We start from the raw sequence: 14,421 nt of genomic DNA, 5'->3' as shown, positions 1-14,421 counted from the left end.
AAAAATGTACCCCTAGTGATAGCTCACGAAGCTGAAATGTTTGAAAAAAAACCCCAAACCAAAAAACAAACCAATCCTGAATCATCAGTAGATTGATCTTCATGCCAAAAAATCTTCGTAATTTCAGCTGACCATATTGGTATCTCAGCATATAAACTTTCATGCAGTTGCGTCTGTGCTGAATCTAAAAGATAGTCTCTAGAGCGTTTATCCTGAAGAGCAATGTCATAAGCCAGAGCAATTCACTACTTGTTTTCTTGCTTTGCTTCATTTTACTTGGGGTAGATTTTTTTCTAAAAGCCCATTGTGCTGTATTTACAGTTTTATTTTTATTTTGACCTCCAATCCAATTGGCTTTTCCTAGGACTTTCCTGTTACATTCCAAAGCTTTTTAGCAAGCAGCGTTCAGGGTTGCTATTCATTATAGTATTTGTAAATAGAGTTGCAGGACTTCTACTTTTTAAATTAAAACTTGCAGTTAAAAGCAACATGTATTGCAATTTGCGTATGACAACTTCTGTTGTTTTTCATAGTTCTGTCTTTTCTATGTTTGACAAAATTAGTCATGCTTAAGAATTTTCTAAACTTGATAAACTACATGTATTAATATTTCATACAACAAAGTATGTTTTAATGTTTAAGTATTGAATCAAAAATTAAATGTTTGCTCAGGGTATGTATACAGTTATGTTTAGAGAAAGAGGTGAAAATTCAACTTGTGCTGTATTTAGATAAACTTCAAAATCAAGGTATTTTCCAAAGATATTTTCCCAATATATTTAGTTGACTGTACAGAGCTTGATTCCTGTTAGCATCAATTTCCAAAGACAGGTCACAACTGGAGACTATCAGAATTATTTTTGTGGTATTTTCAACTTGCTAGTTACATCTGTGTTGAAGCAAAATGTTTTAACAGTCTAAACTGCTTCTAAACGCTCAACTTTAGCTTTTGTGCTAGACTTAGACTGAACAAAAGCACAGCATTCACAGAAACTGCAGGCACAAATAATACTTACAATACCACACAGCGCTTTCATGGACTAGGAAATATTCACTTTTCCAGTACCTTTGTGCACTTATTACATTCTTTCAGATACTTTTTGCCATATAGAAGTTAAACTTATTTTTCTAATTATGATATTGAAATTCTTTCACTGACAGTTTTTGTGACTTGCCTTTCAAGATCTAAATTATAAAAAGAGAAAGCCAGCATTTTGCATTAATAAAACAGATTAATTTATAAACATACTTCTTGAAACATTGAAGCTTAGATTGTGTTCTAAGTTTTTGTCAAAACGGTGCCAATTTACATATTCCTTCCTTCAGTCTCTATAAGATACTGAATTCAGGTTTGCATCCATATGAGGGGTATTATTTTCCATATCTGGGATTGCTTTTTTTGCTTATGATGGTACATTTCCATTCTGTTCAGCCCCAAATTTATGAATAACAGGTATGTTTACAGAACAGGAAAGTATAAAATACAATTTTGGGTAGCTTTTATTTGTCTGTGTGTTACCTTTGCAGTGTACCTTTTTACTAGCACGTACTACATGGGTCCCTGGGACTTTCTTCTATCCTCTTTCGCCATTCTTACTAACCTTTGACTGTCTGCAAATTTTCTTTGTCGTGAGTTGTACTTACTTGTGAGTAACTATGGCTGATGACACTCATATATCCAGCCAGGAGCCTTTCCAGTCAGCAATCATTTCCCTTTGGTTACTTTGTTTTGAGATCCATTGGTCAGATAATTCTTAATCTGCTTTACTGACATGTTATTACTATTCTACAGTACAGATTCTTAAAATGGGATTAACCAGCACATAGTCATTCAGATCTTCCTGCTTTTCCTGGAAATAAGATGGTATGTTATCGTCAGTTAAGTTGAATGACGAGTGAGATGCATCTTTTTTTAAGTCACAGGATTTGTATGGGGTGATAACAAGAATGACTTTGCTGAAAGCTCATAGTGTAAGGAAACTTTAAGCTGTATTCTACTGTACCATTTTTCTTAGCTTTGTGTTTAGGTTTGGTTTAAGTATTTCTTATATGCTGTAGCTTTTCAATTCTTGGATTGATGCTATTTGCCATTATTTCAGAGCCAAGTAAAAAATCTAAATTTTGTGTTTTGAATAAGTACCATCATGATGCTATCCTTCCTATCCCGTAAGAGCTTTATAACACCCGAGTCCTAGTGCATGCATGTATTTATGTGCACTCATTATTACGAACTGAGCTAAGGAAGGCTCATTGCAATAATTACAGCCCCTTCTTTATTCTTACCTGCTAATTTCTAATGGAGAGGAAAATCCTGTGAGTAAAGGAAGAAGAAGGTGAGAATAGTTTAAGCATGTGCAGTATATAATGCTGTTTGCTTAGGCAGAAGTTACTTCCTAAGTACTGACATTTATTGGTAGTTTTATTCCATTAAGCACTGCTACTTAATGGCTTTTAGTCTTCCTCCCATTGGTATCTTTCCAGTTAACAAGAGGGTTTCTGGGGAGGAAAAGGAGAATGAGGTGGCAAATTTCTGAGGAGTCCCTGTGAACAGAGTGCAGCTGGAATAAGGTGGCCTAGAGAGGTTCAAGAGAAACGCTGAGGACATGGCCATGGAGTAGGGCAGACAGGCCAGAGCAGGTGGGAGCTACTGCATGGAGGCATGTTTCACATTGTGAGTGAAAAACATGGTCTGTGATCTGTCTGTGTCTCTCAAGCTACTGTCAGAAATTGCTGCTAGTAGGGCAGCTTCACTGCATCTACAGAGCAGCATGAGCATGAGCATGCACTGTCGCAGTGGTCCTGGCTCTTGTGGCAGTTTAAGTGTCTCACTTGGGATTTTAAAAGTTGAGAGCTTGACTGCACGTGCCTGTACTTGCTTTGTTTGTAGTTCCTTTCTACAGGTGACTTTTTGAGACCCTCAGAATAGAAGCATTTTATGAAACAGTTTCTGCTGCCCTTCTGGTGGCTACATCTTCCTATGAAGTACTGCTTGTTTTCTACAGCCTTCCTAATGGAAGGTACATGACTCTGATTGCTGTTGTGACATGTATCAGAGGCAAGACATAGGTCAAAACAAAACACCAGAACTTCTGAAAAGATCCCCTGTGACATCAGGGTCTCTGTCTTCTTAATATGCATTTTTGAACATCCCTTAGCCATAACTTCTTATTATAAGAAGTTATATAATAATATAACTTCTAATACAGCTGACATGCTGTACCAGCAGAAAAACCATTGAACCAATAATGGAGGAGCCCTGCAGCTGGAAGTTAATGAATCTGAAAGAGCAAAATGGATGAAATGTCTGTGACATCACATTCCAGTAGGCAGAAAGTTATTACAGATGAAAAGTATAACTATGAAGCATATGATTAAGGAGAGGGTAACATAATCAGGAGGACTACAAGGATGATGTGAGGTTATGCAGTGAGAAAAGTAGAAGGGCCAAAGCCAAACTAAAAAATGTTTCTAGAAATACATTACCAGTAAAAAGAAGGATAAGGAGAATCTCCATTCTTTATTGGGTGTGGGGGGGAAACATAGTGGCAAAGGCTGAGGAGGAGGCTGAGGTACTTAATGCCTCTTTGCCTCAGTCTTTAACACTAAAACCAGTTGTTCTTGGAGTACCCAGCCCCCTGAGCTGGAAGACAGGGATGGGGAGCAGAATGAAGTCCCCATAATCCAAGGGGAAATGGTTAGCGACCTGCTACAACATTTAGACACACACAGGACTATGGGGACAGTTGGGATCCACCCAAGGGTGGACCTTTTCCTCGAGGCAGCTCTCCAGCCACTCCTCCCCAAGCCTGTAACGTTGCATGGGGTTGTTGTGACCCAAGTGCAGGACCCAGCAATTGGCCTTGCTGGATCTTATACAATTGGCCTCGGCCCAACAATCCAGCCTGTCCAGGTCCCTCTGTAGGGCCTTCCTGCCCCCCAGCAGATTGACACTTCCACCCGACTTGGTGTCATCTGCAGACATACTGAGGGTGCACTCAATCCCCTCAATGGGAGGCAGAATTTCTTCAGCTGCTATCTCAAAAATACAAGCATATGTCAAAAGACTCATGATCTGTGGGTTAGTGGGTACAATTGTGACTACAGTATGGAACCATCACTTTCAAGTGAGACTAGTATTCTGTTGGCACTAATATTTAATTATTGTGTGCTATGCTGTGTGTTTTGGAAACGCTATGCAAAGGTAAATGGAAGGCTTAACCATCCCATTACACTGAAATACCATCCACCACTGTAAAGCAGACCCATTTCAGTGAACCATGACAGACTGTTTTGAGTTGCTCCTAAGATGCAGTTGCTCAATGAATTAATTTGGATTTCACTCAGTCATTCAAATCTGTTGCCAATGGTTATTTCAAGTTAGCTTTACAGGAGAATAAAGGAATTAAACTTGATAAACTTTCTTTGCATGTGTTTTAAGATGCCTTAATTGTCTGTTTATGGAAAGTAAAAATATAAATATAGTTAGTGCACATATTTGTCTATGCTGTATTCTAGGGAAGTATTATTAATAAATATTGCCAGCAAGTATCAGTCACTGAAGAACTTATGTTCCATTCTTTCAAAAATTTTACTTATTTTTTAATATTGCTTTTAATTTCGTATTTTAGGAGATATCTGGTTAACATTCTTGAAAATCGGGTCATTTTCTATATGGCTAAGCTGTACAACTAAATCTTTAAAGGATATTCAAAATAAAGAATATCTTCACCCTGTTGTCTATGTAGAATGTGCTCAACTTTGTTGCATTCAGCTAAATTAACTCTTTGTTGTGTTGTTGCATTATCAACTCTACTGATTCAAAAATCCCATTAATGATATCCCAGTGTTTCTTGGTAATGTTTATTCAGTCATATGCTCACAGTAAAATCTAATCCAGCTGTCACAGTTGACAGTATAATTGCACTAATTCTGTAGTTGTGCCATATAAGGACATAAAATCAGTGGAAAATAGGAGAAGGGAGTGTTTTTCAGAACACTTAATCTTTAGCTTTATCCATCTTTTTGATACAGTTTTCATATAGTCTTTTTCACTGAAGAAATGGAAAGTGAAACCTGGAAGAGTTGCAGTTTTTATTTTAGAAACATTTATAAATGAACCTTTCCTTTAAATACTGGACAGGACTGTTAGCAGTGGGCAAAGCATTGTCATCTACATTTTTATGTAGTTAGAGTACATTTATGCATATGTATTTTTTAATATTACATCCTGATTGGTGTATTTTTTGTACAAAGCTGAGGTGTCTAATAGACACCCCCCCTAAAGAAACAAAAAGAACCCAAACCAACCACATCTAACCCCACAACAATTTCAGGGTTTTTTTTTTAAATACTTACATATGGCTCTGATGACCTTACTTGTGCTCTGTGTGTCATTTGCAGCTAGCACATCTGTGAAGATAGACAGTACCTGTATGGAGAGGGAGACCTGTGTGACTAATGTACGTTAGTAGTATATACATACTACTGCAGAGAGGGGCAGAGGAGAAGACTTTGAAGGGGTCCGAGATTCATCCGTTTGACTGTAGCATTAGTACAATTCATGGTGGTGGCAGTAGTGTCTTGTATCCACTGCATTACCTTCATTTCTGCTTTTCTCTGTGGAGTTCATACTGTTCCAGTTGCTCTGAATTTTAGTAGCTGTCCCTGGCAGAATATAATTATTTCCTTTCATAAGGAAGCTGAGACTGGCAATGGATTCTGTACCTGCTACCTAGTCCTTGTCTGTGGCTGTCAGAGACCATGCTGACATTCTTAAAATCTTTACTCTCTCATCCTAGGTAGCTTGTTCAAGGTCTTCAAGAGGGATGCCTGAAAATTCAAATTGAATGGGAAGCCTGCAGGAGGGCTGTAGTTTAAACTAGAAGCATTCATTATCTTCTGTAAGAGTTTTTGAAATAGTAGTTTTACTGAATTTGAGCATAATGTGAGCCATCTGGTTTTTTTTTTTTTTATTTAATGGATGGAAAGAGAAATTTCAGACCAAACACCATTTATTTAATACAGCATTAAGGCAGTTGGCAACATGGGCAAAGACTCTTAACAGGGAAGTAGCTCAGTTCCTTTTCAAACAGGTATACATTTTACACCTTGGCTGTCCTTTGATATTCAATTTTAAATGGAGTTATTCAAGCTTTTATTTCCACCTGCGTGCTAATCCTTCAAACTCTGCATTTACCACTAATAAGTTTTCACTGTTTCTTGAACGTGTTATTAGCATCTGCTTTGCTGTACTGTTGATGTGATACGTGTTTGTCTTAAAAGGTTATATTCTTTTAACTTAACCAGATCAGTTCAGACTCATTTTATCCTGTGATGTTAGGAGTAGCTATAAAATTCAGTTATGGAAGAAAACTCCTTTCCCCTGGAAATAAAGAGGAAAGGTGTAAGATACCAGCATGGATTGAAGACCTTAATAGTGTTTGAAGGCTCCTGAGTTTTCTTCTTTTTTTTCTCAGCCACCTCTTTTTAGTCTGTTTGGATTTTCTTGTAAATTGTTCCTGTTTGCTATAGCATCTTTCTAGCTTGCAATACCATTGTAGAAAAACTTAACATTCTCTTGAAAAGTATCTTGACTGTCTTGCCCACCTTGCCTACTCACAGGCTTCTGCTGGAATGTCACTGATTGTCTTAGGTGCCATAAGCGACCAAACTAACAGGAGGGTTTCTCTTCAGGAATTATGATTAGGCTAAATTACTTTCTCAGGCTCTTTAATGTTGTATTTTGATCACTAAAATTATGTTCAGACATGAAGACATCAGGTAAGAAAATATGTACCCTTCGCTCATATTTTTTTAAAGATGCCCCATTGCCATAATAACAAAATAACTTACTTTGCAGTAAGTAGGCTTTATAAGAAATTATACTAATTTTGTATGGTGTAATGGCTGTGAATAAGCAGAAGAGCTGAATATCTTGATTTAAAAAAAAAAAATCAGGTCTGTGAATTTCTACCTCTTGCATCAGAAGATCATTTGGACTGAGACTTTGCAAGAACTGTTGATGAAGCACAGTGGGAAAAGCAGAATTGCTCCCTGCAATATAGACCTTTTATTTTAACTGAGAAGCTACAAGGAAACCATCAGCTTGTTTCTGTCCTCTACCTAACCCTCTGTATAAATATTCCCAACATTGGACCGCCTGGGAAGCACGTGGCTAATTCAAAAAACTTACCTCACTTCAAGCTCTTGCTGATGGAGTAGGCTTTAAAATAGTGCTTCAAATTACCCATACTCCTCCACTGAACTAAGTCTTACCTTCTGGTTTCTTAAGCTAGCAGCACCAATGTAATTGGAAACTAAGAAAAAACATCTTAAATAAATAAATGGGGGGGAGGGGCAGCGTATGCAAAAGTTGGGCCTTACCAACATGATAAGAAGGAGCAGGAAACCTGCAAAAGTACTTCAGCAGTTCTTTATTTGAAATACCTCCTTTTATTTTTAAATGAATTGTTTAAAACAATTTGGCTTTGTACAGGTTATTATATTACACTTAGATGCCTTATCAAGTAACCAAGAATAAAGTTTTACTGTCTGCAATTTCACGTTCAATCATTTTATTGAAGTGAAATATATAGTTCCCACTTCAGCTAGTACCCACCACTATAAACCCAATTTAGGTTTTCTCAGACATTTCACAGCAGAGGTGGCTCTTGCAAGTGGTCATCAGGAGGTGAAAATGTTTATTTTTATGAAAGACTGCATATTACATGCGAAATAGTCAAATAAAACACTTTGACTTATGTCAGATGCAATTAAATATGCTGTTAAAATTTAAAAGAAACAGAAATTGCTTGTTGCTTGTAAATGTGTGGTGTTTATAAATATCAGGACTGTTTTGGTCTGCCTGCTTATCCTAGGCAAAAAGGAACAATACGTCTTTTGGGAATCGCCTTCTAGTCTCGAGCATTTTAATTCAAATGTAAGATGCAGCTGTCGCCTATGCCAGTATGGTGTGGGGGAAAGTGCAAGTTGTGTGTCTCGTGGATGCACTGAGAGCAATGTAAGGCTCTTATGCTTTGGATATTCCTCAAAATAAAAGCATGTAATTATGTGGCTAGTTGGAGTTAATGCTTAACTGATTTGCTTTACCAGGCACCCTACAGTGATGAGTATGTTTGCTTGAAGAGGAGGAGCAGATGTAGTAATTTAAAGGTCCCAAGTCCTCTTCAACTTAACTTGCGTTTTCCTGCTTCTGCATAAATAAAGGGATGAAGTCTCTTCTCTGTCCTGTATGACAGCTTCTCCAGCAGTAGATTTCTTACTGTACTTCATCAGCACTTATGTCTTCAGATATTTCCTAGTTGCTCTAGGTTTTACTAGTTAATAGAACTAAAAGGCCTGGAAAATATACCAATGGCATTGTCAGGACAGGTGTATTGATAGTGTAATCCTCAGTGCAAACATATTCTGAATTACTGGGAAGATAATCCACCGTCTTCATCTACTCTGCATTATCTTGTCAATGAGTCTCTGGCAGGCAGGTGGGAGGTCATTGCAGTCTCTGTAAAGGATGGAAAATTATCTGAGCAGCGCCAGGAAGTTAGAGAACAGAGATAAATCCTCTCATCCTTTTCAGGTTTATATTTGGAAAGAAATATTTAGTACTAATGGTGATTAATGTGATTAATATTAAATATTAATCTGACCTGAGAAATTCCAAAGGGGTTGTTTATAGATATAGGAAGATGTGATTTATTCTTCATTGTGCAAAGAGTAAGAAAATGTGATATTTGTGTGTGTATTCTCTCCATTATGATCATGAGACCATAATGATAAAGAGACCAATAAGTTGCTGGTCTGGCAGCTTAAAGAAACAAGTCTCTTCCATATGTTTTATGTGATGAACCATAGGTACTGAAACTAGTAATCACATAGGTAATAAAAGGAAGCAGAAAAGTAAAGCTTTATACTAGGAAGCTTAAAGAAACAAGTCTCTTCCATATGTTTTATGTGATGAACCATAGGTACTGAAACTAGTAATCACATAGGTAATAAAAGGAAGCAGAAAAGTAAAGCTTTATACTAGGAAGCTTTGCAGTCATGTAACCATATACTTCTAGGTTTTATATATAGAATAGCACACACTGTATTACTGTCCATAATTTATTTTAATTCCAGAGAATAACCAGTCAAAAGAGAGCATACACAAAACACTTGAGACAGAAATTAATTTATTTTAATCTGTAAAATTCCTTGCCTTGTGTTTCGTACTAACCTCCCCTATCATGTAGGTGCCTTGATGTTCCACTCCCTTTTCTGCCCTCCTCAGCAGCTCTGGAGTGGTATATGAGGTTGTTGCCTTGTTTGTTTTTTGGAGTCTAGTGCTTGTCCAAAAATGACTGCTCTGCTTATACTGATACTTGTACTTATGGTCCTTTCCCATCCGAAGTGTGCCAAGTCTGTATCTCTTACCTTCCAAGGTCAGAAGCATTCATTTTAAGGTGGTGGATGCAGGCAGGGGTTGAACGCACTAGCATTACAGAAAGCAAAAACAGAGGTAGCTGAACACCAAGCCATAATACAGCTGCTGTGATAACAGGTGCAATTCTGGCACTCTTTAAGAGAGGAATGAGTCATAGAGGCAGAAAGCATTGCTTGGTTTGAGGGACAAACAGAAGACAGTACTGATCAACATTGATTTATTTGCCCGTGTTCCGAAATCACATCCACAGATATCTAAAATAGAACAAAACGATTGGTTTGTGCTGATATAGGGATACAAGCCATGGCTTTCTAAACTGGCAGGTGGAGAGTGCTCTGATGTTCTTGTTGCTACATTTCATAAGCAAAGATTTTTTTTGAGGAAGTAATTATATTTTTATCAACAGGAGAGTGAACGCTTTGCTTTTATAATGTCAGAACTATTGGAGTTAATTTCATCACTTCTCAGTGTCAGGGCTTTCATTAAGCCAGTGGTACTACTCAGATTTAAGTTACACCCCAGGGCATCAGCCATGGTAGTGCATCCTTGTTCCTCTTCTCCTTCTTCTGTTTACATCATGTAGAGCCTAGAATGAGACAGCTGTTTTCGCTCTGGTGGAGCTCTGTTGGTGTTTGAATACAATGGGGATGAAATAGGAGAATATCTTGTGCTGTCATTGCAGCCAATGTATTCTTATCTTTTTTCTTTTTTTTAATGATAGTAAAAATTATAGATTTCCATTAAAATTTAATTTTAGGGTAAGATGGTGAAAGGAATGGGGGGTGCCATGGACCTGGTATCCAGTGCGCAGACCAAAGTGGTTGTCACCATGGAGCATTCAGCCAAGGTAAGGCTCTTCCACTTCATTCTAAGTAAGTGTTTTGTGCTGTACCAAAAATAGAAGAAAAATAAAGACGACATCTTATATTCATTCTGACAGTTTGTGAGGATTTGACAGTTTTGGTGTTAGTTATTATGGAGGTGCAACGGGGGCTAGATTAGTATGGCTCCTTTCCTCTTCTAAGTGAATCATTCACCATGGAAAAAAATGAAATATTAACCTGATGTTTAAAAGCTAGTTACTTCATGCAAATTTAATGAGCGTGGCAATTGCCAGAGCTACAGTAGATGCTACCCCAGAGGTTTTACTCTTTGTCTCAGAATAATTTGAAAAATTAGGTTCCCCATGGTTAAATACTTGTTATTTACCTTTGAAGATATTTACCTTTGAAGTTGCCAGTCAAATTGGTACTGACAGTTTAATAGAATAGATCTTTTTGGCATGATAAGATGCAGGCTGCGTTACATCATTACATGATAGAGTTCAATGTAGAGACGTCTTTGTGGGGGGAGTTTTATAGATATAAACAGTCTCCCACAAGAGGTTGTAGGAAACTTGTCATTTGAAACTTCTAAAATGGGACTGTCCAAGCTATGAGAAAAATGTGCTGAAGTACAGAAATCTCTATTTTCAGGGAACTACATTGAATGTTTAAAAGATAACTTTTTATTTAATTTCTGCATTCCTGTAATTCCAAATTTGTTATATGTCTGCATTAAGTTGTGTATTGTTCAAGATAATATCCCTGTCAGAATGCATAAGGGAAAATGTAAGGAATTTGCGTGGTAAACTATAGTAAATATGTAAATATGAAAGCTAAATATATTAACAGTTGTCTGTTTTTAAAATGTGATTTGAAGAATGAATTTTCACTTTAAAAAATGTTGACAAATACAGTAGTTTCACATTTTATATTAAGTTGTGATTTCAGGGGGCACATTTTCACTAACAGGGCTGAGTCTGAGCCAATAGTTTTCACCTGCCTATGTGTAAATAAGTAAACAAAAGTAAAAAGCAAATGCACCTATATGACTTGCTTTCCTATCACAGCCTCCCAAAAACTGGATATGTGATTATCCATTTGCTCAGACACATACTTCAGGTATTAATGTGATCTGAATAAATATTTATGCTAAATTTCTAGTTGCTGTGGAATTTGCTTAAGGCTCAGAGTCTACCTTAGAAGTAGTATTACTGAAATCTTTTCTCAGTACAGCGTTTGGAAGTTGCATGTTGTTCTTTTGTCAGTAGGAGTACTGAAACATGACAAAGGTGGAAGCACAGATAGGTTCACTGTTACAATGGTTCATAGACTTTTGGCATTTTGGCATATGCATTTATAACTTGGGCTCTTACATACGTGGGATGTCTGGAGTGTACTTCTGGAAAGCCAGTTATAGGCTTTCATAAATTATTTCCTCTGCTTTTGTGAGAAAACACTACAAAACTGAACTGTGTGCATGATCTTCCATTTTTTTATTTTAAAATGGAGGATATTGGCATTCTTTCCTCTTACCTAGCCTCTTTTTGGGGTCTTCATACTACTTCCTGCTTGCTCAAAAGTAAAGGTGATGAAATATGGAAATCTAATGTTTGGAGGTCAAAAGCTGGTGTACAGTTTTCAGGTGCTTCTCTTTTTTTTTTATTATTATACACAAGCAAATACAGCACCTGTGCAACCACTTCTGAAGGTCAGAAGCCTTTTATTGGGGTGACTGCTTCTTATGGAGCCAATTTGATATTCATGGCTTTTTAATTCTTCACACCAAAGATTTTCTCACAAATGTATTGCATCTATATCTATGCAGCAGAGAAGTGACCCTTCATCCAGCTTCAAGCCCAGTGTGCTACTGAGTGAAAGGAATGTCTGCATGTACTGTGGCAGTCTGTTGTGTTTGCTGGCTTTTTATTATAGGGACATTTTTGTCATCTTAATCTCCAATTAAATCATAACAAATCTATCATTAGATGCCAAAGTCTTTTGTAAATAAACAGCGGTCAAGATTTGATGGATGGAAATACAGTGGAAGGTTATGGGATGTATGCAGTACCTTCAGTGGACATGTTCAAGAGTTAACTGCAATAGGTAGTTCTTGCAGTTTTGTCTGATTTGTGATCTTGTGAAAGATCTTATAATGCTTTTCAAGTTTTTTTTTGTATAATAATAATAATAGTGGCTTGTTAAACATTAGAAAAGTTTTCTAAGAGTTTAAAAGTGCATTCTCCTCAGCAATTGGCTGAGTGCTTGCAGTGCAGGCAAAATATAACTTACACTTAATCATGAGGGTGGAACTAGTATCTGTCTTAACACTCAAATACTCAAAAAATTGTCCTCTTTTAAAACTCTGATATGTAGTATATTACATATAAAACTAAATATGTTCCGCCCTGAATTATTTACATTTTTAATTACTTAAATTTTTACGTGTAATGAAAACCAAAAGGTACAGAAGACAGATGACAGAACATGAAGTGAGTTTTGGAGAAGACTCTTCAGCTTAAGAAGTGCTATTGAGGAAGGGTAGTGCAGAACTACACAAAATAATAAGGGCATGAAGAAGGTAGATGCAGAATGGCTAGTCATTGCCTTATAAAAGAAGTAGGGGTAGCCAAATGAAATTAGCAACCAGCATATTTAAATCAAGAAGAAACATTTTTCACAGCCAGCTAATGAAGTTGTGGATGATCAGCAGGATGATGCAGGAGCTCAAAGAATTAAGCCTATATGAAAGGGGCTAAACTGTTTTATGAGGTTAAGTTCATCAGTGACAATTAAATAGCATTGCCCAGAAGCAGTCTCTCTAGCTCAGGAAATCTATGCATCACAGCATGTGAGGAAACAGGAGGGCATATCTGTGGAAGGGTGGCTCAATTTTTGCTGTGAGATACTTGGCAAATGGACCTTAAGTCTAATTTGTTATGGTATTAATGTATTTTTTGCTAAATTACATTTTTTTCATAACCATGAAGAAAAAAAATAGAATGTAAGGTTGTTATTTAATCTCTAAACAGTCACTGTGCATCTGTACCAAGTCTGCTAAATACTGCTTAAGGGAAATAAAAGTCAAGTTCTTACCCCCATACCATCGTTGACATGTTTTGCAAAACATAGTGAAGTGATGGCTGGTAATTGTTCCATGTTGTGAAATGAGTTGTCTACACCATTGCGGAAAAGAGAATGGAAGCTAGTTCTAATCACTTGATTTGGATGTGACTGAAACATGGAGCACTGAACTTAAAACTGTAATTGTGAATAGTTTCGATTTTAATGTGTTCCGGAAGATTAAGGATACTTTTGTACTTCTACAGCAGAATTTTTTACTTAAAGCAGTCTGAAGCACCTTATTGTTTTTTGTATGTACACAACAGTCTTTTCCTTTATCTGAAGAAATCCCATATAAACTCAGATGATAAACACTCGTGCAGTTCCATTTAGATTCCTATTCTGATAGTGCCCTCAATGGATGTCTTCCAAAAGTTGCCTTTAATGCTAACTGGTAATAAAATAATCTTCAGCTCAAGAGTTAAGAGGCAGGAATTTATCAGTTCTCAGGGTCAGAGGAGCCATTCAGGTGGTCACCTCTGAAAGTCCATGCATTTCCATTTCAATTGGATACCAAGAAGAGACACTGGTTTCATATTGCTGAGAAATATACCTGATATGTTATTGAAGGTATTACAAATAGCACAGATTAATCTTGGCTCTTAGGCAAAAGGTGCGGGAAGGTCCTCAAGATGGACAAAATACAAGTAGATCAGTTGAAAGTAACACTGTTGCAAATCATTATTTTCATTAAGAGTGAGTGAGTTTCATCAGAGTAGTTGCCTTGATACCAGATGTAGATCTTGCCAGTACAATTAGAATTAGAATTAAGAAATAGTTCTTCATAGCACAAGATAAATTCAAGAGCAAATGGATTGCTGATTTTGTTGGGAGTCAAACTGCTGAGAGGTCATTCCTGAGTTTATATTAAGCCTTAAGGCAAACTGATGATTGTAAACTTAAAAAGTATTGAGTTCAGATGGTTAAATGAGACATGCAATAGTCTGAGAGTTTTGAAATATGTAACTGAAAATTTATAATTAGTGAAAAAGTAAAAGCATGTGATAATAGGAGAAATGTGCACTTAATGCTACC

The 14,421-nt window shown here is 36.8% G+C and overlaps 1 protein-coding gene across 1 annotated transcript in view; it reads left to right on the top strand.

Moving 5' to 3' along the window:
• The window catches only part of OXCT1 (3-oxoacid CoA-transferase 1), an 80,352-nt gene that overhangs the window by 56,030 nt on the left and 9,901 nt on the right, over nucleotides 1–14,421 (top strand). Inside the window, exon 14 of the mRNA XM_064437706.1 lies at nucleotides 10,200–10,289. Within this exon, the coding sequence (XP_064293776.1) occupies nucleotides 10,200–10,289 (90 nt within the window). The remainder of the gene's footprint in view (nucleotides 1–10,199; nucleotides 10,290–14,421) is intronic.

The sequence above is a fragment of the Phalacrocorax carbo genome, chromosome Z, assembly GCF_963921805.1.
Source record: "Phalacrocorax carbo chromosome Z, bPhaCar2.1, whole genome shotgun sequence".
Lineage (NCBI taxonomy): Eukaryota > Metazoa > Chordata > Aves > Suliformes > Phalacrocoracidae > Phalacrocorax > Phalacrocorax carbo.
This window is presented reverse-complemented; position numbering and strand designations above follow the sequence as displayed.